Source organism: Tursiops truncatus, chromosome 20 (assembly GCF_011762595.2).
Source record: "Tursiops truncatus isolate mTurTru1 chromosome 20, mTurTru1.mat.Y, whole genome shotgun sequence".
In the NCBI taxonomy this organism is placed as follows: domain Eukaryota; kingdom Metazoa; phylum Chordata; class Mammalia; order Artiodactyla; family Delphinidae; genus Tursiops; species Tursiops truncatus.
In genome coordinates this window covers 41754413-41778245 of record NC_047053.1, presented here as the reverse complement: position 1 = coordinate 41778245, position 23833 = coordinate 41754413, and the positions used below count along the sequence as shown (strand labels likewise).

General features: G+C 54.9%; 1 protein-coding gene and 1 long non-coding RNA gene across 3 annotated transcripts in view; one reads left to right on the top strand and one right to left on the bottom strand.

Moving 5' to 3' along the window:
* Nucleotides 1-16313, bottom strand: part of WNT3 (Wnt family member 3) — a 49077-nt gene extending 32764 nt beyond the window's left edge. For both annotated transcript variants that reach the window (XM_019944408.3, XM_019944409.3), the window contains exon 1: nt 15914-16313. In XM_019944408.3, coding sequence (XP_019799967.3) covers nt 15914-16287 — 374 coding nt within the window. In that variant the 5' untranslated portion in view covers nt 16288-16313. The remainder of the gene's footprint in view (nt 1-15913) is intronic.
* On the top strand, nt 6683-22080 carry LOC109551415 (uncharacterized). The gene is made up of 3 exons (XR_002178173.3): nt 6683-6842; nt 10243-16206; nt 20186-22080. It is a non-coding gene; the product is annotated as an uncharacterized lncRNA (long non-coding RNA).
* Nucleotides 22081-23833: the final 1753 nt, after the last annotated feature.

Below are 23833 nucleotides of genomic sequence, written 5' to 3'. Positions count from 1 at the left end.
AAGTAGCACTTCTGAGATTCACATCAAGGCCGGTTTGACTCCTCTTCCTGGAACACCATGCTGCCTTCCAGCACAGACACTAGAAGCTCAGAGCTGGACTCTCTGGGAAATCACAGAGTGAGGGGAAAACTGTCCCAGAGAGTGGGAACCAGCTGAGCCTGGACTCAAGCTTGCCTGGGAAGGAGCCCGGAGCATTAGCCAACCAACCAATACTATTACCAGCTGTGCTCCTGCAATATGCAGGATGACGTGTGGGGCTCACTTGGGATATGAAGAAATACAGAGCAGAATCATGCCCTCAAGGGGCTGACCCTCTAGTTGGGAAGACAAGCCAGATGCACGTGAAGAGGTAACTAGTGACAGGGGCCCCAGGTCTTCCTAGGAGGGCCTCACAGAGGCAATGGGAATCTAGCTGGGGCTGCAGACTGAGCCTGCAACTGGCAGGTGACTCTCAATGGTGTCCCTTCATCCTACCACCCGTCATAGAAGATGCAATGTGTGCCCTGCGCTATCCTTGTGATGTGGGCGCAAAGGTGATGGAGACCCGGTCCTGCCTGCGGGGCGCTCACAGTCTAATCAATGAAACGGATACACCCGGAAGGGGCTGAGCTGGGGCCAGGTGTGAAAGAAGGAAGCACAGAGAAGGTGGTGCCTGGACTGTGCTTTGAAGAACGAAGGGGAGTTCACAGAAGTCATTCCAAAGAAGGTGGGGCAAACGCAAAGGCCTGGAGATGGGAGGTAGTGTAAGAACAACCCAAATGATAAAGCAACATTGATGGCAAAGGGTGGACACCAGACACTATACTAAGTCTCTCATGTGTTACCTCATCCTTTACTCCTCGTTTTACAGAGAGAAAGCTGAGGCTCAGACAGGTTCAGGTCACCAAGATATTAAAGGCAGAACAATCTAGAGCCCAGGACTGCTGTCACCCAACGTCCAGGCTCTCGCCTGTGCAGTGAAAGTAGGTCATAGGGTGAGGATGTGGTGGTGGGAGGTGAGTTAGGGTGGAGAGCCAGGAAGGGGCGAGATCATTCCGGGTTTCACAGGCCGTGCTAAAGAGGGTGGAGCACCACCTGAAACTAACACAACATTGTAAATCAACTATATGTCTTTTTGTTTTTTGTTTTTTTTTTTTTGCGGTACGCGGGCCTCTCACTGTTGTGGCCTCTCCTGTTGTGGAGCACAGGCTCCGGACGCGCAGGCTCAGCAGCCATGGCTCACGGGCCCAGCCGCTCCGCAGCATGTGGGATCTTCCCGGACCGGGGCACGAACCTGTGTCCCCTGCATCGGCAGGCGGACTCTCAACCACTGCGCCACCAGGGAAGCCCTCAACTATATTTCAATAAAAATTTTTTTAAAAAGAAGTAAAGAAAAAATTTTAATTAAAAAAGAAAAAAAAAGAGGGTGGAACATCACAGTCAGACCTGCTGGTTGAATGCTCTTCTGTTGGGCCATTTAAAAATGACAAAACTGGGAGCTTCCCTGGTGGTGCAGTGGTTAAGAATCTGCCTGACAATGCAGGGGACACGGGTTCGAGCCCTGGTCTGGGAAGATCCCACATGCTGTGGAGCAACAAAGCCCATGTGCCACAACTACTGAGCCCAAGTGCCACAACTACTGAGCCCAAGTGCCACAACTACTGAAGCCCACACGCCTAGAGCCCATGCTCTGCAACAGGGAAGCCACCACAGTGAGAAGCCCATGTATCTCAATGAAGAGTAGCCCCTGATCGCCACAACTAGAGAAAAGCCTGTGCACAGCAACGAAGACCCAATGCAGCCAAAATAAATTTAAAAAAAAAAAAAAAAGACAAAACTGGGACTTCCCTGGTGGTCCAGTGGTAAAGAATCCACCTTCCAATGCAGGTGACGCAGGTTCAATCCCTGGCCAGGGAACTAAGATCCTACATGCCACAGGGAAGTTAAGCCCGCACACACCACAACTACTGAGCCCGCATGCCTCAACTAGAGAGACCACGTGTCGCAAACTACAGAGCCCACACACTCTGGAGCCCGCGTGCCACAACTAGAGAGAAGCCCACTCCGCAGTGAAAGATCCCGCATGCCTCAGCGAAGATCCCACATGCTGCAACTAAGACCTGACACAGACAAAAAAAAAAAAAAAAAAGAAAGAAAGAAAATGAATAAATAAGTAAATTTTTTTAAAAAATCAGAAAGAGAAAAAATGAATATAATCCAGCCTGGATTATATGTCTTTATTAAACAGATAAATAAAGAAAGAAGACAAAACTGACCAACTATGAAGGAAAATCCTTTGAGGCCAAGACTGTGTAAGACAAGGTCCCAGTTTATCAAAAGGGACTTGAAGCTAAGAGGTGACCACAGACTGCAAGGGAGGTAGAAGTGTTGTTGATGTAGAAGGAAGTCAGCCTACTAAGGTAGGAAGATGATGCAGAAATGGAGAAAGATGATAAGATGATGCAGAGATGGAGAAAGCAGGGCTTCTTCCAGCTTCTGTGCTAGTCAGACCCCGGGGAACCCCGTTTCCTGTCCAAGTCCCCAGGTCTGGCTGGAACACTTACAGGACCTGGGGTGAGAGAACTAAAGGAAGCCTCATCCACCAGGCGCCCAATATTTAAAAATTTCATGTCAGGTTAACAAACTGTTAAATAAAATATCTTTTCTATATATAAAATAGGTAAACAACAGGGACCTACTGTATAACACAGGGAATTATACTCAATATCTTTTCATAACCTATAATGGAAAAGAATCTGAAAAGAATATATATATGTATAACTGAATCACTTTGTGGTATACTTGAAACGAACACAACATTGTAAATTAATTATACTTCAATTAAAAAAATATATATATATATATATTCTATCCAACTCGATGAGCTGTACACTTATAATTCATGTACTTTTCTTTAGGTATTCTTCAATAATAAGCTAAAAAAATTCTGTCGTCTTATTCACCACCTGGAAGGCTAGGTTCTCCACGGCATTCTGAGCTAGAAAGTGACATGGAGAGAACCAGCCCCCAGCTCACAGCCAGCAGCCCCCTCATCCCTGCTTCATCCACACTGGTCACCCCGACTGAACCGCCAGGCTCCGTTCACAGGCCCTGCAAACGGCCTCTCCTTTACCACTCTCACCCCTAGGGGCACACACACCAGCAGCATGGCCTGACCTGATAGGATGAACCCCAGGCAGAGGTCCGCCCAGCCCAGAAGTAGGCGCACAGCCACTGAAGCCAGGCTCTTCAGGGTGCCTTGCAGATCCTTCTGAGGACCCAGAGCATGGCTGCGGGTGAGGTGTTGGGGGTATGACCCCTTGGGCCCCAGATTCCTTGCCCTGCGGGGAGGGGGGCAGCCTTAGGACACCAGAGTGGAGCCGTCTAAATTGAAGGGCCTGGCAGGACCCCTTTGCCCTGTTCTAACAGCTGTGTTATGAGTCACAGCACTGGCAAAAGGACGTAGAGACGCTGGAGAGAGATCAGAAGGAGAACAAGATGGTGAAAGGTGTGCCGGAGACTGGGCCATCTGGGAGGGATTGTTCTGGAAAAAGGAAGACTCAGTGAGCAATGCATCCTGGTCCTTGAGTCCAGCTGAAAATCTACTATGAAGCTCATGACCCCAGGAGACCAAATGAGAGAATCTGGGCTTGGACTAAGTCAGGAAAGACTGCAGTCAGACCTAAGGAGGAACTTCCTGACTGTTGAGATGTGGTGTCACAGGCTGTGAAGCCTGGCGAGCTCAGCTCCAGGCAGTTTGTGTCATGGTTGGAGCTCTGGGGTTTGTCAGCTGTGGAGCCTTGGGCAATGGAGTGGATTCCTCAGGACCTCAGTTTCCTCATCTGTAGAACGGGGATAGCAAGAGTATCTGCCTCCCGAGGGTGTTGGGAGGATGAGTTCAAGTGTGTGCTGTGTTCCCTCAGCACACACCATACACAATAAATTATCAGCTGGACGTTAAATCCTGCCTCCCCACTTGCTTCCCAGCTCCTTGCTTGGGCTCTGAGAGTCTCCATTTTCTCACAGATTAAATGCGGATGAAGATGCCAATCTCATGGGGGCTCTTTTAGCTTCAAGGACAGTGCCAAGGTCATAGACTCCTTCCTTACTGATAGCTGAGGAAGGCTGCAGAGTCTCTCCTGCAGAAGCTTCAGTTAGGATGGAGGACCACCCGGCCTGTGGTTCAGCACTCTCCTTCCTGAAGTCTAGGGGCTGAGGAGGGTGGTCCCAGAGGTGCAGAAGCAGAGAGGAGGTGAGAGGCTAAGAGGATACCTTGCTGGCGGATGGGTGAGGCCAGCCTGGCCCCCCTTTGCCAGCAATTCTCTGTCCCTCCTCGAAGCTCCCCCCACTGATGGGGGCTTAGCACCTCCCAGGTCAAGCCAGTGCCCCGCTAGGGTTTTGCTGACGGGAAGGGCCTGGCTGGCAGCGAGGGCTGTGTGCGATGTTTGGCAGGACCTCCCTCTTCCTTCCCACCTGTGCCCACAGTGACAGCAGTTCTCACGATGGCTGGGGGTTGGGAGGTGGGAGCAGCCCAGCTGGAGAGACAGGGTGGATGCTACCAGGGCATCCCGTCACCTGCAGAATGGCCTCAATAGCACTGGCTGCCTTCCAGGGCAAAGGAAGGTGGGAGGAACCAGGGGTGAAGGGAGACAGGGAAAGAGGAAAGCACAATCATTGGCCAGAAAAAAGAGAGCTTTCCAAGAGGAAAATTGTGTATCAGCTTCAAGTTTAGGATGAAGAAGATCATGGAGAAAAAAAAAGATGGTGACTTCCCCAAAGAAAAAGCTTCTGTAGACTTGGAGGACACTCTGACGATAAAGAAACAGAAAGAAACTGATCAGAATTCCTGCAACCCGAAACAATCCAGTGAGGGCCAGCTCTCTGATATAGCAATATTTTAAATTTATGTATGCCTTGCCTCTTTCCAGAAGGATTTGAAGTGCCTGAGGCAACAAATTCCAAAGGCAACAAATATTTATTGAGCAACTACTATGTACTTGCCACTCACAGAGAAGACAGTGGTGTGGAGACAGTGCCTGCCCTCAAGGAATTTATAACACAAAACACATGGGACTGGGGGCTTCCCTGGTGGCACAGTGGTTGAGAGTCTGCCTGCCGATGCAGGGGACACGGGTTCGTGCCCCGGTCCGGGAAGATCCCACATGCCGCGGAGCGGCTGGGCCCGTGAGCCATGGCCGCTGAGCCTGCGTGTCCGGAGCCTGTGCTCCGCAACGGGAGAGGCCACAACAGTGAGAGGCCCGCATACCGCAAAAAAAAACCCAAAAAAACACACATGGGATTGAATAACAAAATGAAAATAGAAAATCAGGATTAAGGTGAAGAAGATGACAAATACACCAAGTCAAGGTCAATACAGGTGCAAGGACTGAGCTCACGTTTGACTTAGTTTTCTCACAGTCAGGACAGAAAGGGAAACATACTTTAACTGCAAGGAGGAATCATCCTAGCTCCTCAGAGAGAGATCAAGGTGAATATTGAAGTATAAAGGTCAAGTAAAAAATCATCTATATCAGAGATACTAACACAAGAATTGTTTTGGGCAAGAAAGAGGATTCTGTCCTATTGTTTTCTGGTATGTGTGATGGGGGCTGGATGCAAAGGAGCATAAGGGATTAAGTAGAATGAGAAATCTTACAGCCGGAAGTAATGTGAGGGGTGAGAGGTCATGACTCTACCGTCTTCCTATTTCACAGGTGAGAAAACGAAGGCCCGGGAAGTAGTGACTTGCCCAAGGCCACCCTCCCTCCACTCCCACCCAGGCAACAAAACAGTCACAGGGCCACTACTGCCAGTTTCGTAGATGTGGAAAGCTTGCCAGTGACTTGCACATGTCCCCAAATAAGAGACCTCCCAGAGGTTCAGAAATAGTATCAACAAACACAAAGCAGCAGCTTTCAAGTTGAAGGTCAAATGTAATCTTGACTCAAAGCCATCCTTTGAGGACCAACATAGAATATGAATAAGTAAATTCCTGCCGCATGTAAGAAGTCCACTTTTTTTTTTTTTGGCCATGCCGGATTGCAGGATCTTAATTCCCCAACCAGGGCTCGAATCCGGGTCCCCTGCAGTGGAAGCGTGGAATCCTAACCACTGGACTGCCAGGCAATTCCCAAGAAATCCACTTTTGAGTCTGAATGGTGGTGGAAGGAAAAAGCTTTGGGCCCAACAGAGCCTGGGTTCAGAGCACAGGCTTTGTGACCTGAGTCCTCATCTGTAAAATGGGCAGGGTTTCGTTCTAAATCATGATGGGTGTATAGGGACCGGCACATACACACCATTAACAAACATACTGACCCATGCCTGGATAGGGAAACAAGTCCCACCGAATGGGATTTTTAAGCTAAAGACTCAGACACCTAAGCATTGTGTGAGCTGTGAGGGAGAAATACGGCACGGATAGGAAACATTTGCAAATGGAGCTGGGATGGAAAAAATAACCCCAGGGGAACTGAGCCCACGGAGACAAGGTGCACCTCAGCTTCTGGGACGGCAGCCTACTCAGATCAGGGTCCCATCCTCTTGGGTACCCTCTGAACCTAGGGGCTGTTAGCCACGTGGGGCCTGAGCTGAGCAATGGGAATCAGTTTCAGCTGCCTTTCAAAGTCAGCAGAAGCACTGTGCTTGGAGCCCTGAACCCCGGGTCACACCCAGGGACGAGGTTTTAATTCATTCTGCTCCTCCAGTCCGCTCACGGCACTGTCGTGATTCACCGTGTGCAGCTGGCTCTCTTCAGAACCTCTTTTGCCCGCTTGCCTTTACATGCAGCACAGAGCTGTGTTTTTGTTTACTGACCCCCACCATATGCTCGGCACTGGGGGAGGAGAGCACGAGGCGGCTAAAAGGTATCTGTAGTCTGGTAGAGGAGCAGAAGACGCCCACAGCCCGTGGGAGAAGGTGGTGGGAATACATGGCATGGCTGGGGGGAGGTGGGGAGGGAAGGGAGTGATGACATATTCCCTGCTTGCAGGGCAATGGTTCGGGAATCTAGGAGGGCTTCCCAAAGGAAGAGGATTTTGGTCTGGGTCTGGAAAGCAAAATGGAATTTCAGCAGTTGCGTGTGGGGAGGGGAGAGAGGAGGTGGCGAAGTATTTCCATGAACAGGCACAGAGGGATGTTGGGAGGCTCGTGGGGGATTAAGAAAGGTACAGCTGATATGGGTGGAGGCCAAGCCTAGGGAGCCTCGGTGCCAGACAAGGAGTGGGGAACCATGGGAGGTTTTAGAGCAGGGGAGAGACAGCCTCAGAAAGCCAGGTTAGGGAGATACGTGGTGAGCCGGACAGGATGCAGGAGGCTGGCTCACTCCCGCTGCCGCAGCCCCTATTTGCATTCCCAATGGGCCCTGCGAGGAGAGATTGGTTTTCCTCGCTGGCCCAGCTGGCTCTGGCAGATAAGTGGGACTCTGTGCCCAGGGGCAGGGTGTTTGGTCCTGTTGCTCCCATCCCCCTCACCACCGAGAGAGAGAGAGAGAGAGAGAGAGAGAGAGAGAGAGAGAGAGAGAGAGAGAGAGAGAGAGAGAGAGAGAGAGAGAGAGAGAGAGAGAGAGAGAGAGAGAGAGGGAGGGAGGGAGGGAGGGAGGGAGGGAGACACACACACACACACACACACACACACACACACGGTCCTTCCTGTTTTTCCAGCCTAGCTTGAGTGAATGGTTTCCCAGTTTGCTGGTGCCCATCCAGGTGATTGGATTTCCTGACGGCCACAGACCTCAGAAGAGCCCCTTCCAGCTCCTGGCCCTTTCCCCTTCCTCCTCCTAACCTCTACTCCCATCTCCCACCACTGTGTCCCTGCTTAGAAATCCTACACCTGGCTAAGCCCAGGTCAGGCCTGTGATCTCTGCACTAGTTCGGGTGAACCTGGGCATGCCCTGTGGCCACTTGACCTCCGACCTCTGCTCTCTCCCCTTGGTGTTCCCCACTGAACCTCAAGACCCCCTCAGGAAGGAGCTGAGAACTCCCCTGTCCGGCTCCCATTCCTTCCTCCTCTGCTGGAAATACCAAATCTCAAGCTCAAAGACTCAGAGGGTCCTGCCAGGTCCATCCTTAGCACCCTTTGACTAGGGGCTGGCTCTTACTCCTCTTTTCTGGTAGGACCAGCAATGATAGAGAGCTTCTCTGGAAAGAACTTCATGTTTCTCAAGGGCTTTCGTAAAGAGTATTCCTCTGAAGCTCTTAACAGCCTTATCATGGCCCATTTTGCAGATGAGAAAACTGAGGCCCGGGGAGGTTAGAGACTCATCCATGACCTCACAGCTGTTTGAGTATAAAGTTTTGGGCTCAGTCCTCCCCACACTGCCCTGAGGTCAGCTCTCAAGTGACCGCCCCCACCCACGTACCAGACACAGATAATCCGAATAGCTGGAAGTCCAAGGCCAGCAGCTTGTTCAACTCCCCTATTTACTGAGTCAAGAACAGTGAAGGGACTTGCCTAATGTCACACTGCAACCAGTGGCAGAGCCGGGTCTCAGGTTTCCTAACTCCCTGCCCAGAAACCTCCCACCGCCCCACACTGCCCCCTCTTGTCTCCCAACATACTTCCCCTAGATGTATGGGTGTGCCTGACATTTCTGGAATTCACTCCACACACATAATGAGGCCATTTTGAGAAGGCTCGCCTCAGGGGGAACCAGAGAGCTGTCTAGTGTCCCCATCCTGACCCCTGCCAACTCCTCCCGGCTGTGCACGCTGAACAGACTCCATCGGCCTGGGCTTCCCTACCCCCTGCCCCCGACACACACCTTGCTGGCCTCAAGAACTAGAGGCGGAGTTTGGGGGTTTCAAAGCTGTGATGGAGGCTGCATGGGAACTGAGGAACAGTGGAGAGATGTCAGGCTGGTTGCCGCACGGGTCAGTGTTCATAGAGGGAACCCAGACATCACCACAGCCGGTAACCGACAGAACGGGGACTGCTTGTTAGCGGCACAGAAGTGATTTTAGCTTTAGCAGTTGAATTGTGGCAACTCCCTGAGACATTAGTTTAATGTGAGGATAAGAAAGTTTCTCTCCCTCCGATGCAAGGCTGACCCTGCCTGGAGAACCTTCTGGATCTAAGGCGGCCACTGTGCCACGTACCACAGGTTGCCTAACGCCGAAGAACTGGGTTTCAGTCTCTGAGCACAGAGCCAGATCCCCAGCCCCCAGCCCACTGAGAACCAAGCAACAGAAATGAAGCCAACTTGAAGGAAGAACCCTGAAGCAGCTGTAGGATAGGCCACTGGGGGGAAAGTATGGGGTTGCACCCTCAGGAAGATTCTAGAAACCCTCTGCCCAGGTGGGTTAGCTATTCACCTGCCCAGGAGCAGGAAGGAGACCAAGTGATCTCCAGCCCCCTCTGCATCCCAGACTCCCCTGCAGGAGTCCCAGGAGCTGGGACTCCGGCCTCTTCCCTTTTTCTCCACCCCCTTGACCCCCAGAAGCTCTTCCTGCCCCCCGGCCTAGTCTCTCATTGAGAACAGGGAATTCCCTCTCTAGCAGCATGAGACCAAGGGACCCTGCTTGGAGTTGGGGCAGCTACAGGGACAAGATCTGGAGGGGGAGGGGGTAGAAGGTGCTCCCCTGCTGCTGCCCCACTCATACCTCCACCCCCCAAAGAATGTAATTAAGCAGCAGGCCTCTGCCAGGAGCCAAGCTTTCTGCCTTCCGTCTATAAATCACCTTCTGAATCATCTCTCAGCTCCTGGAGGAGTAACTTCTGCTCGGGCTGCTCCAGGCGGCCCCAGTGCCACTCCCCCCCTCCCAACCCCCCTGCCGTGAACCTGCCTCCCCTACCCCTCCCTGGCCTAGCCCAAGGTGGCTCAGCTGGAAATGGCAGTGGCTGCAAGAGTCCAGCAAACTGTAGGATGGGAGGAGGGTTAGGGGAGACGACAGTGCCCTCTCTACCCACCCCTTTCCTGGGCAGGCAAACAGCTGAGCTTAGGTTAGCCCAGCCTAACTTCCTCAGGTTAAGCATAAAGCCACAGGCTCATGGTTACCAGTACCAAGTATAACAGGGCGAGCTGGCTCTGAGGATAAGGAGGAAACAGAGCCACGTGAGGCCAATCTGGGAGGACTTCTTGGAAGAGGAAAGTTTAGATCCAGGACTTAAAGGAGTCAAAATAGCTTGCGCACAGGGGGTGAAAATAATATGTATATAGTACTTCCGGTATGCCGGGCATTATTTAGGGAGCTTTACGTGTACTCACTCATTTAATCTTCACAACAGCCCTGTGAGGTAGAAACAGTCACTGTTCTCATTTTACAGATGGGGAAACTGAGGCTCGGAGAGGTGAACTTGCCCTAGGTTACCCAGTGTGTGAACGCGAATGTAGGCAGCCTGGCTCCAGAGGAACGTGAGTGTTTGGGGAAAATGAGGTTTGGGGGTGCAAGCAGGCAGGCTTGGCAGTAGTGGGGCAGCCAGCTTTGGGATGTAGGTCAGATGGGGCTGCAGAACGAAAGGGCTGGGCTGCTTAAGGCAGGCTCTGACTGTCTGAATGGCGAGGGAGGGTTGGGGGAGATAGGCTCCCGGGGGTAGTGGCACTGGGGCCACCTGGAGCTCCCTGCTTCACGGCCGTGAATCAGCTCCCTGTCATAGCCCTGTAGACTCCCAGAGGCAGAAGGCATCCCTCAGGCTGCTCAAGAAAAATGAAGCCCAGAGGGAGGACAGGGCTTAAAGCACAGAAGAGGAAAGGGACTCTTCCTGGGTCACACAGCCAGTCACTGGTAAACTCCACACCCAGACACAGGTCCCTCCATTCAAGCTCTACCCACTTCCTGGCACCCAAGTAACATGAACGTGTAGCTGTAGCATCAGGATGGCACTAACCTGTGAGGGAGGGGTCAGGCTAACCTCCTCCCCCAACTAGGGACAGGGAGTAGAGAATGTCTTTTCCCCCCTTGGTGGCTTTAGAAGGATTCTGTGGCTCATGGCAGGGTGGGCACAAAAGGCTAGAAGACCAGGTCCTCCTCAACCCCTGGGCTGACCACATTCTGAAGCCAGAAAGGTCTTGGTTTTTCCCACGCTCCCTGGAAGGGTCCGATAGCTACATCCTCTGAGAAGAGTCACCTCTCCTGCCCCAACCCCAAGCTCCTTGTCTCCTGCCCAGACCCAGGAGAGAGCTATTCAAAGTCTAGGGAAAACCCCAAGCTCATAGCTCCCTTCGCCCGCTTGGTGTCCATAACACCTTCTCCATCCTACATCTGCCTGAGTACCATTCAGGTTTGTTAGCATTAGGTTCTGTAGTGGGAAGGGTGGGAGATACCTGCTTGGCTGCATCTATTCTTTGGGGATTTCTACCTAGGGCCCTCTCTGTCTGCCTCAGTTTCTCCACCTGCACCAGGGATTGAGCAAGCACCCAGATGCCACAGGGTGTGGGTGCTGGCAGGGCCTGGCCGGGTTTGCCACTGGGAAAGCTGCAGGAAGGGAGGGGAGCGTGCCCACTAAAGGACTTGGCACTGCAGTCCAGCTCCTGCCTCTTTTGACCTCCCTGCAAAAGTTCTTTCCACCAGGCAGCTGTCCCAGGCCCTCCCCAGACCAGGGGCCCTCAGGATACCTGGGGTGAGGGAGATGCTCAGAGCCCAGATACTACCCATCCCTCACCTCATGGTCACAGAGCTGTTGATAAAATGCTCTGAGATTCTGGGAGAATTTTCCCTGACTGCTACCCCTTCCCACCCCCCCATACCTTCCCCCCCCACATATTAAAGCAGGTTCTTCCAAGAACATAACTCAGCTCCAGGCTCCTGGTATTAGAGTAACATTTAACCTGCGTTTTGTCGTTGTTTGTTTGTTTGGTTTGTTTTTGTTTTTGTTTTTTAGGGAAAATGTGGTCCCATCAGAAGACAAACAGATCAGTAACCAATTTTGCTCCCTTTGGACAGCAAGCCCCGCCCACAATGGGGGTGGGGTGGGCAGGAGGGCTGTTAACTCACTTCCAAGAGACCTGGATTAATTTCCCCACCACATCCCCCCAGGGTAAGGCCTGCCCTGGAAGGGAGAGACCACCCGGTTAAAGCCTGGCCATCCGATCTGGTATCTGCCCATCTGTCTGTCTGTCTGTCTGTGGGATCAACAGCCTCCAGCCAGCTCAGCTCCTCGCCAGCCCCAGCCCCAGCCAGCTGTAATTCCTGCCTGTTACAAGTGTTAACACCTGGCCTGGGGCCTTCCTCCCCCGCAGTCTCCAGGTGCCTCCCTGGGCCCAGCCCACTGACCCCCACGGGGTTTGACTGAACATGTTCACAAGCCTCTGAAAGGCGGGTGGAGGTGGGAGTGGGTGGGGGAGGCAGCGGGACATCGGACAGATGGGGAAACTGAGGCAGGGCTTAGGGCAAGTGCTCGAGTGGGGAAATGGCTCCCAGGATGGTGGAGAGAGAACTCAGCTGTTATTGCCCAGCTCACTGCCCTTGACTTCTGCGGAGCACTTTCACCCAAGCTGTGAAGCAGGGGCAGGCTGGTGATTCCTGAGTAAGGAAACAGAGACCCAGAGGGATGTGTCCCACAGAGGGGGGCTCCCGACCCCCAGCACAGGCCCCTTCCATCAGGGCCTCTGCCTCCGGAATGCAGCAGGCACTAGGCTGGGCCCTAATAAGATCGTTCATTTTTCCCCCAGGAAGGAAAAGAAAGACAAGTTCCTCTACCAGGCGCTAACTGGGACTGACAAGAAGAATTATAGAAATCAGTGCTGCTGCCACTGCTTCCTGTCCCAGCTCCGCCACTACCTGGCTGCGAGGCCCTGGAACGTGTCTCTTCCTTCCATGAGCCTCTGTCTGAGGCCCCTTGTAGCTCAGGCTTCTGGTCTACCTTCTCTCAGGGCTGGGGCCTGAGCAGCACAGAACGCTTGGGATGGGGGTGCCCTCCTTGAGGGGTGATGGGGGCAGAAATCCCAGCTGAACTATTTCCCCCTAAAGTCTCTCCTAGGGAATGTGTGAGCTGGGAGGGCCAAAGAGCGCAGGCCGTGATGGGCTAAAGAACTGGTATCTGGCTGCCCTGGGGGCAGAGCAGGAATAGGAATCTGAGGCCCCTCTACTCTACTGTCACTGTCCCAGCCCTGGCCCCCTGCCCCGGCCCTGAGAACATGACACCCACCACCCTAGCTCCAAGCCCAAAGACAAACGGTGTAAGAGGGGAGGGCTGGTGACCACAGTCCTCAGACAGACAGGATGAGCTTGTGCCAAAGAAGGCTCTGCGCCGTCCCCCTTCTCCATGCTGCCCAGCCCTGGATCCCAGGTCACTGTGGCCCTTGCAGCTTCCTCATTAGACCCTTGTCTGTGTCTGCTGGACTGTCCCTCCAGGACCATGGACGCCCACCAAGCACCCAAGTTTGGGATGTCGTTCACACTTACAGGTCATATGTCTGCGAACCTATCCATAGCCATGGGCCCAGCCATGGTCACTAGCACTTGAGGACAGGGTCACAGGCAAACTCAGACATAGCCCTCGCCACACTCGTACTCACAATCAGCTCATGGCCATGAGCACTGATATCCATGCACAGAGACATCTGCGGAGCTCTCCCCTCATACAATCATGAAGACACGTGCACGCATGCAGACGTGCGCGCGTGCAGACGCACGCACACACACACACCCCGCTCACATGCCTGGTCATGAACATAGTCATGTGGTGTCATAAGCAGACACAGGTGCTGACCTTTACATGGGCATAGATACTTGTAGACTTTCTCTGTCTCATACACACACGCTCACATAGAATCAACCACTTGCTGACACTCGTGTGCAGACACACAGTACACCCTGTCACGGGCCATGGGACCCTCAGGCACGTCTCACACAAGTTCACGTCCACAGTCATCCAGTTGCAGGTACAGACACTCCTTCACACAGAGGCACACTAGTGTACAGATGACACTCCTTAGGGTCAGAGACCTACACACACACACACACACACACACACACACACACACACACACACACACTGCTCAGACAAAGCAGCATCCCTGTCCCCGCCAACCCCAAACAAGCCATGTGTCCAGCATTATGTTAGGGCCAATGTCCTGGCTTTCCAGGTTTTTCCAACATCTTCCTATTGGGTGGTCCCTATCGGGATGCTCCCCAATACACCATTACACAGCAGACCCCCCAACCACCAGCATTGACCCCGGAAGTGCTCTTGTCCAGTTCATAGGATAGGGGAAGCTGGTCTTCCCCCCTTGCTTCCTGCAGCCTATGGGGCTCCAAGCCCTCTCTTCCCACCCTCCCCGCCCACCCCCAAGGTCCCTGTGAAAGAAGAGAACAGCATGGCCTTGGGCAGGGGATGGCAAGAGGGTCGGGAAGGGCCAGGGGGCAGGATTGGTTTCTGCAGCAGCCTTCCTCGCAACTGGCAAAGTCCCCAACCTGGCATCCCTGGCTGCCCCAGCCACCCTGGGGACTTCTTTATGTACAGGAGGCCTCAGGCCAGCCCATCGCCACGGGGAAGGAAGGGCTGGGCAGAAGAAAGACCTCCCCTTGGATGTCTGTCCTGGGAGCAACTCTCAGTACCCTCTAAATGGAGACCCTTGGCCATACCCTGCTCTTATTCCCATCCTGACCCCCCCAAACACCCAGACACAAATGCTGCCACCCCCAAACACCTGCAGGCAGACTCGGGGTGTGGCCCCAAATCTCCTTGCTCTGCTGCCCCTATCCCAAGCTGGGCAAAGGGTGGTTAAGGGAAAGGGGGACACGCAGGTGGCACTCCTCTCTGACTTTCATTCCAGGGCCACAGTCCCTCTGCTAACTCACAGATCCCAAATTCTTCCTCCTCACCTTCCACACCCCCCCACCCCCTGGCCGAGCCTCTCCTACATCCAGGAGGGGAAGATTCTTTAATTAAAGTTTTCCGGAATGCAGGGGGCTGGAGACTGAGGAGAGGCGGGGTGTAATTTAGAGAACTGGTTTCAGTGTGTCTTTCCCCTCTGGCCTCTGGGACCTGCTGGGTGTCGATGAGGCCGCTTGGAAAACAAGGGGACTCCCTGGAACTGGGGCTCCCAAAGGGCTGTTTACTCCACGGCCAGTTCCCCCACACACGCACAGCCCCCACCCGGCCCCCGCCAAAACACCGCGCCTGGTTTCCCAGCCTTATTTACTAAAAATGTCTTTTGTATCCACATTTCTCGGGGACCGGGATCCTCCTCTCCCTCTCTCCCTTTCTCCTCGGTCCTCGGGTTTTTCCAAAAGGAACGAATTTGACATGGAGAATTGGGTTTTTGGTCAAAGAACAAACCCACCCCCTCCCAAACAACTACATTTTCAAGAAGCCCCGCTTTTGCCAGGATGGACAAGCAAGAAATGAATTAAATCTGAATTCAATGGCATCTCGGATCAGCAAATACCATATTCACTTCTGAGGCTCCAGATTCATCTAGAGCAGAGTGGGGAGAATCTGATGAAATCCACCCCCCACCCCCCTGCCCTGGGGGATCCCTGAAGCGACTGGGGTCTAAAATCTGAAGGCACAGGGGGGTTATTGTGGGGAAATCTCCTGAGGGAGGCGCCGGAGGAGGTGAGAGTGGCAATGAAGGAACAGGATGATTTTGCCCATGAAGACCCCAAAATGGAGAAGAGGAGTGGCTGGGCCCCAGGGACATCGCTGGATTTCCAGAAAGCCAACTGCAAGCAAATGGAGGGTCTTCGGGGCCCCCAGACTGGGACGGGTGGAGGGTTAGGATCTAAGAATAAGAGACATTCTGAGACGGGGAAAGTCCTCCAGCCTCTGCAGCGAGTAGCAGGGAAAATGGTGATTATCAGAGAAACCAGGAGTTGGATTCTGAAGGCGACACCAGCAGAAAATCCAGGGAGGTGGGCGAGTCGGGGTGCTGGAGGGAGGTAAGAAGAAAGGAGCCCCAGCCCTGCCGCAGCCCACCCCCAGCTAGCGCCCCCCACCTCCCTGGGGCTCCGCGGAGAAATCTGGCCGCGGGCAGATAAGAGGCGAGTCTTACCACCAAATTGGGTAGCCGGCGAGGACCCTGGTGCCACAGAGCAGGAGGCCGAGGAGCAGCCCGAGCAGGTGGGGCTCCATTAGAAGCGGCGCCGAGGAGGAAGTTTGCCCGCGACCATGAAGAGGGGGAGCGACGCCCCCAATAGTTGGAACAAAGTCCACTTGAGATTGGAAATGACTTTCGGGCTTGTCAGAAGCGCACCTCCACCCGCAGCTGCCCCCCTCCCGAGCCCAGCGCGGAGCAGCCGGGTTTGAGGATGTCAGCGAGCAGCCAATCAGCGCCCGCGGCCTAAGGTAAGAGATGAGTCTGTAGTTCAGCCTGTCAATCACGCGCCCCTCCCGCCCGGCCCACGAGTCGGGCTCCGGGAAGGGCATCGCCCAGCAAACTTGGGCAAAGCCCGCACCCCGGACACAGTGGGAACTTGGGGGGACACGGCACGTTGGACCCTCTGCTGGCGCGGGACCGCCGCGGCCCCCCGCCAGCCAGGTTTAGGGAGCCGGGGCTGTGACTGGGGCGTTCACGTGGTGCCAGGTTGGCGTGGGTATTGATGGGTGGCTCCTTTTCTCTCGGGAGACCGTGACCTCTTGGGACTTGGGCCTATGAGGAATCGAGAGTAGAAAGCACAGGGATGTTTCCAGAAGCTTCGCTCGGGCAGGACAGGATCCGAGGGTCTCGGAGGGGGTTGGAAAATGCAACCCCTCCCAGCCTCCCGAGCCCGCGAGCGGGCCGGCCACGCGACCCAGCCGCGGGAGGTCGCTTCCCGGGTATCCGAGAGCGCGCAGAAGGGTCCGCGGAGGCTCGAAGGTCTGGCTGCGGGCGGCGCCGGGGGACAGAGCCGAGTGTCATTTGAGTCTTTTGTCAGGGATCAGATCGGTATCGGGACCTCCTGCTGCCTTTGCATTTCCTGCAACTGACACCAGCAGCCAGTTGCATTTCCTGCGCGGGGAGCCGGGTCACTTTCTCCTCCTAGAGGGGTTCAGGCCCGGCCTCAGGCTCAGGTCAGAAGGACGACCCGCGGTCCCGTTTGGATCTTGTGGATGAACAGTTTGGGGCGCGTGAAACGCAGTAGCCCCAATAGGGAGCAGCTGGGGTCCTCGGAGGACCTCCTTGCCATCGAGACCCCCTTCCCTGCCCAACTCTCCTGCCTGAGGCCCTGGGCTCCAACCTGGGGTTTGGTGATAACGTCCCCCTTTCCTGTGTGGACACCAAATGTATCCCAATACCCCACCCCTCGCCATAGGAAAGAAGTCCTTCCAAGGCCTCCGTGGGTTCTTTCTCTCTTCTCCCTCTCCAGAGTCAAGGAATTAGGTCTGCCTTAAGTGGTGCTGAGACGGAAGCCAGATTTGGGGGGCCTTGACCTCTGTCACCTGGGCACCTGCCCCGCAGCCCTGCTCCCAGGCCACTCAAGGCCCCCAGAGGCACCCCAGGCGAGGGATGGGTGCTGGAGCATCATCCCTGGGCCTGGGGCAAAGAAAGCGAGGGCAGTAAGAGGGATTGAGGGCAGTGACTCCCAGAACTGTGGCAGAAGGGGCAGCAAATGAGCTGACCCCCAGTGCTGCAAGGCTGGGAGTGGCAGGCCCTCTGCCAGATGGGGTCATGGCTGGAGGAAGTCCACGCCAGGGCCAGACATTCCTAGCCTTTGATCTGGGCCACCCGTGCCCATAGCTTGAACCCACTGCCCCTGCCCATCCCGAGAGCCCTCTCCGCACAAGGCTGTGATGGGCGCGGGGAGCTTGGAAAACTGGCCCGGGGGCATCGAGGGTCGGGAGAGCCGCCTGGGCTTGTCACAGCTTCTGCCGCGTTCCTAGCCCGGTGTTCGACTGGAGGGGGGGTGGGGGGGAGATGAAAGAGAGGAGGGGAGGGAAGGGGTGAAAAGGGAGAGACAGAGTAGTGAAAAAAGAGAGAGAGCACAAGCGAGGGCCTGAGAGAGAAAGAGAGAGAGAGAGGAGAGGGAGGGGAGACTAGCAGAGGGAGCCCACGGAGAAAGAAGGGGAAGAAGAGGGGAGGGAGAGGCAGAGATGGGGAAGGATGAACAAGGCGAAGAGAAAACCCCAACCTGCCCTGGACAGCAGACGGGGTGGAGGCTGCAGAGATGGGGACCTTCAGAGATGGCCCCGTGGCGGGCTGATTCTGGTGTGCCGTATTTCTGATTCACCTGGAAAGGGGGTTGCGGAGGGTTTGCCATTTTCCCTGACTGCGGAGCCTCAGGGCCCCGACTCTAGGGGTAGAGAGCCCTCCACACACACCCTAAGTCCTACCCGGAGCTCTGTCCTCCCCAACGGGGGCTCTCAGCTGGTTTTCTGATCAGACGTGCCCGCTGGAACTCCAATCCTGCCTGTCAGTTTTTCTGAGAGCTGAGGAGGGCTACCTTTCCCTGGCCACCAAGACACCACTGCAGATTCAGGGTGGCCAGGAGGCAGGTGGGGGATGGACCAGATGATCTCTTCGGGGTCATTTCTGGGTCCCCAAATTCCATAGGTGCCAGCCTGGGAGGTGGGGGCAGGAGATGCCCGAGGCTGCAGGTGGGGTGGGGGGTTGGCTCGCCTGGCCAGTGGCCCTGGGCTGTGTAGGCAAGGCTGGCCTTTCCCCGAAGGGATGCGTTTATCCTGATGCCTTCTCCAGCACCCGGAGATCCCGATCCTGAGCATGGGGCAGAGAATGGAAGAGAGACAGGGACACAAGTGGGTGGTAGGGTGGAGTCCCAGACTTTTGCTAGCCTCACGCTGAGGAAGTGAAGAAGGAGAGGACTAGATGGGGCGATGTGGGAACCTGCTAGCGGCCGGACTGGATGGGGCGATGTGGGAACCTGCTAGCGGCCGGGCAAGGCGCCCTGGAGAATGGAAACTGTGTGGGGGTTTCCCCCCATTTGAAAGCTCCCCAGAAGAGGGGATTCCTGAGCCCTTTCCCTCCCCTGCCAGGCGTCCTTCCTTCAACACAGGCTTAATTTCCTTCCTCCTGCCGGCCCAACGCTGCCAGTGGGAAAACAGGAATGGTCCCTGCCCAGGAGGGGGAGGGCACCCCAGAGCCAAGTGTCACGAACGGAAACGCCCTCTCCCGTGGGCACCCGAACCGCACGAAGGGTTGCACGCGGTGGGGAAAGGGTTAAATTCACTCCAAGGCCAGCCAGGGCGGGTGAGGTGGAGGCTCCCGGGCGTTGGACCCCGAGGCCTCCGCCTGAGTGGGAGGGTGGCCTCTTGAAAGGGACCTGGGGGCTGAGGGGTGGCACGTGGGAAGCACTCTGTGTTGTGTGAGTGTCCGGGACCTCAGACCGACCGAGTGACCGCCCATCTCCATCCCACCTCCACCTCTCTAGCTGCCCCGAGGTTCTCTTTTACGTGCGCTCCCCCGGGGCAAGCAGTCGGCCGCTGTGTATTCAGCGCCGCTCAACCGGGCCCCCTGCGGAGGCACCGCCGAGACAAAGGACGGGGCAGCCAGCCTTATCCCCGCCCGCAGCGGGCTACCCGTCTATCGCGGGGAGGGAGGAGGAGGACATCTTCGATCCAGCGCTGTGCGCTTCACTTTTGCTCGAAACTTGCCCGAAGGCTGCTGGGGCCCAGGAGCCAGGAGCCCAGACCAGCCTGGGGAGGGTGAGGGGAGAGGGCAAAGCTGCTGCGGGCGGGGGAAGCAGCAAGTGCGGAAGGTCTGCAACCTCGCGACTCCCGCGGGGAACAGCATGAAGGGGGCGCGTGGGAGCTCCCTCCACGGACTCCGACCGAGAGAGGGGCTTTTAACTTTACCCCAAGAGCTACAGGAGCCGCAGAACGGTTTCAAGCGAGGTTCTCCTTGGAGGCCACTAGAAAGAAAGCTAGACAACCGGAGAGGGCAACCAGGAGGCAGGTGGTCCACAGCGTGGGTGGTGGCGCAGGAATTAATCAAACGAGATTTCTTTAAACCGCCCAGTGTAGAGGCAGCGTCCTGGAAATGCCGGAAGCGTGCACTGGGTAAGCACATAGGTGAGCAACAAACGCCAACCGAACGCACAAAGGCGACCCGGAGCCCACTAGCCTCTCGGTCTCCCGGCCCCGGCGCGCCCCCTGGCGGCGGTGCTGATAATAAGGCAGGAAGTCTGCAGGCGAGGAAGGTGGCTCCGCCCCGCCCCCGACCCGGCGGGCTGGGAGCCGGAGCCTTTGTCGGTGAGCAGCCCGGATCTTTGGGGATCCCGGTTAAGTAGGCATCCTCGTGAGTGAATGCTTTTAATCTACTTCGCAATCCCCGAGCTTAGCTGGGGATAAGGTGTGCGTGGCTTCAGGCTCCCCTCTCCTCCCCACCCAGGTGGCTCCCCTGGGAGAGTGGGCCGCGCCACAGACGCAGGACGCCGGAGATGCAGGACGCGGGCGCGGGCGGGGTGATGTGAGGCCCCGGGCTCCCACTCCTGGGCATCAGGCGGGTTCCGTGCAGCTGCCTCAACGTTGTGTCGAGACACGGAAGGCTGCAAACGGCAGGGTGATGTCACTGAGTCCTTCCTGGCCTGGCCCACCAGCACCCCAAGATCACAGGTGCCACCTGTGGGGCGGTAAGGGGTTTTCCCTGTCCCAGTAGTTCCTCCTGTCTTAGTCATCTCTAGTTCCCCAAGGGCATTTTGGAAAGGGATTTGGGGTCAAAGTCCTTTAGAAAGGAGAGGACAACAGAAAAATGGGCTGGGGGCACCCCTGGCCAGCTGCCTGTTATCTCTGAGCCTCCTCTGTGCCATCCGAGGTGGAGACAATACTTTATATCTCATAGGGAGTTGTCAGCGTTAAATGAGAACCGTGCTGACAGAAAGCCAGACTGAGGATGGCGAATAATAAATACTGGGTTTCTTTCTTCTCCTCTTAGGGGCTGAGGAGTAAGTGGCTGTCTTGGGTTGCTTTTTCTGCTCCTGTCAGCCTCAGCTAAGCAGCTCCTCAGGCGCCCAGGAGCCTCTGCCAGAAGGATTTGTTCAGGAAAATCTTGTTTGACACCCCAACTTGAGACCCACCTCAAAATCTCCTTTTCGGCGAGACCCTCAGCCCCATCCTCCTAGCTGCTCCCCCACCTTGTTCCTCTGGGCCTCTTACTCCACTTTATTTTTCTGCATAGCCCTAAACACTGACCTTGTATTTCATATATTCCATATTGAATGTGTCTGTTAAGTTGCCCATTTAATGTTGTCTCTTTCCTACTCGAAAATCTCAGTTCTGCTGAAGGCCCAACACCCAGAGCGGGATCTGGCCCAGGCCCCTAATAAACGCCGCCAATGACTGGCTGAGGGAGTAAGGGGGGAGGCAGCGGCTGAGGCCTCAGATGGGGGACCATTGTCTGAGGTCCTTATGGCCCTTTGGGGTCCCCATCTTGAGATCTTGGCACCTAGAATTCGCCACTCCCCCCTAGCTACCCTACTCCGGCTTTGGCACCTGCTTCCCCCTCAGATGACACCTGCACTGCCCCAAGCGGGCTGAGATCAGGGGTTGGCAGCCTGTCGGGAAGTTACCACAACACAGGACACCTGGGGCTTGGTGGGCCTCGTGCTGCCAGCCCCCATCTCTGCCCCCTCTTTCCCTCCCCCACTTTCCGTTTCTTCCAACTCTTCGGTCTTTTTCCATCCTTCATTATTCTGCCTTTGCCTCCAAGCCCTGAGCCCACACCCAGACATGACGGGCCTGCCTGAGGCCTTGGGGCTCTAACCCAAGGCCCATTCCTGCCCGGGGAAGTGCTTCTTCCTTGAGGAAGTCGAGCCAGACCTCGGCGTGGCTGTCTGTGCGTGGCTGACGTAGTTTCTCTTGGTCCCAGTGTTCTTTCCATTCCCCAGTGGATGAGACATAACCAGGAAGGGGAGCCCCAGATGCAACCCAGGAACCATCTCTGCTTTCTTCTGTCTCCAACCTCAGCCAGGCTGTGGCCCCCTTTCACCTGGGCTTCAGGGCAGGAAAGTGTTTCCGTTTTTCCCATCACCCACAAACACATACTTTCCGCCTGCTGTGGGCAAAGCCTGAGGCCAAGCTCTGGGGGAGGAATGGTCCATCCTCAAGGGGACCCCAGGAGCGCAGTAGGTGCTCTATGTCCACAGGGTGGGGGGATGGCTCATTCATTCAACACATTTTCATAGAGCACAGGGTAAGCGCTGATGACCAAAAACTGTCCAGGCCTTGCCATCTGTGGGAGACACAGTTTTCCAACAGAAGATCAAATAAATATTTCCTTTAAACCAAGGTAAGAGATGTGAAGATTCTTTTCATCTCCGGCGTCTTCGTGGGGAGACTTTTGTGGGGGCCCATTAGGGAGATGGGATAGAGCAAGCCTAATGCCTGCTGTTATCCTTGGAGATGACACAGAAATTTCTGGTCAAATCCTGGTTTGCACCCTCCAGAGTTCTGCCAGCTAATTACCTTCCCCACAAAACAATGCAGCCAGTAGCAGCCATTGCTGGAAACTCACATGGGCCCAACCATTGGCTCTGGGTCCAAGGAGCCTGGACATGTGGATGTGGATCCAGTGAGCTCGCAATGGGGTCAGAGCTGCCTCACCAGCAGGTACCCAGGAACAGGTAGCTGTGGCTGGCACAGGTGTAGGCGAGTCCTTGGGCAGACCAGGGGCACCTGTCTGGCATTGTTCCACACCTGGCATAGCCCACCTCCTCTGCTCTGTTGCCTTGGCTTCCAGGTAAGGCTTGAATGGAGTTTCATATATCTGTCTGGAGAGACCCTCTGTCTGAGTGGTGGTCTTAGAGCCCAGATCTCATGGCACCACCACAACCCCAATGAATCCCAGTGCTGCCTCTCAACTGTGTGACACTGAGCACATTACCTACCCTCTCTGAGCCTGTTTCCTCACCTGCAAAATGGGTATAATAACACCTGCTTCAAAGGGCTGTTGCTTGTTCAGTGGAGTGATTCCTGCAGTGTCAGAAATGGCACCTGGGACATGTTAAGTGATGGGTAAGTGCCCCTTCCATTCCTCTGTGACAGTCAGCTGCTCTTTCTTGAGCCTCTCAAAGGCAAAGACTTCTATTTAGGCTGTAGTGTAGCCCACACTGCTGGTGGCCTCTTGCTCCAGGCTGGCAAGGGTCCCCAGTTTGTTTTGGCTCCCCAGCCTGGCTCAGTGGTTAAATTCTGATTCATCTAAGCCAATCATGGACACCCATTCCCCTTGCCAGGGATTTGTTTAAGGGCAGGCACGGGGCCCGGTTTAGGCTAATGAGACATGAGGGGAGGTCTGCTGGAGGGAACAAAAACTTTTCTGCCCTAAGTTTTCGGGGGCTCTTAAAATGATACTAAGACATGTCCCTTTTTCCTGTTTTTGGACATTATTGTGTCTGGGTGTGATGTCTGGAGCTGCAGCAGCCATTCTGTGCCATGAGGGAAGCTGCCTGAGGATGAGGCTGACTAGCAGAGGAAGAAAAGAAGAAAAAGAGAGAAAGAAGCTGGGTCTCTGACACCATTGCTGACATATTAGCTGACCCCAGGGGAGTCCTGCCTCAGAAATTCTTGTTATGTGAAATAACATATTTTCCTTGTTGTTTAGGCTACTTCAGGCTGTTACTTGCACCCAAAGTCCTTCTAACTGAATTCTGTATCCTCCTGCCCATAGTGTCTGGCATAGGGCAGTTAGGTAAAGTGTTGTTCATTGACTTACAAATTGAGTTGCTTTAATTTAAGGGCTGGTTGGTTTTCTTTTTCTTGGTTTGGGGGTTTAGTCTGGTTGGGAATGAGGTTGCAATTGGAGCCTGGAGCTGGGAGACTCACTCGGAGATGGCTTGGGGGAAGAAGGAAACAACAAAAGGGAGGGTGTGTAGGGTTGAGATGGGGCTTAAAACTAATCCGGAATAGCGTTCCATCTGGTGTTGCCTTTTCCTTTTCCTTAAGAAACTGCAGCTTGACTGCTAATGGGTATAGAGTATCTTTTAGAGGTGATGAAATGTTTTGGATTAGATAATGGTGATGTTTGCACAACTTACTGAATATA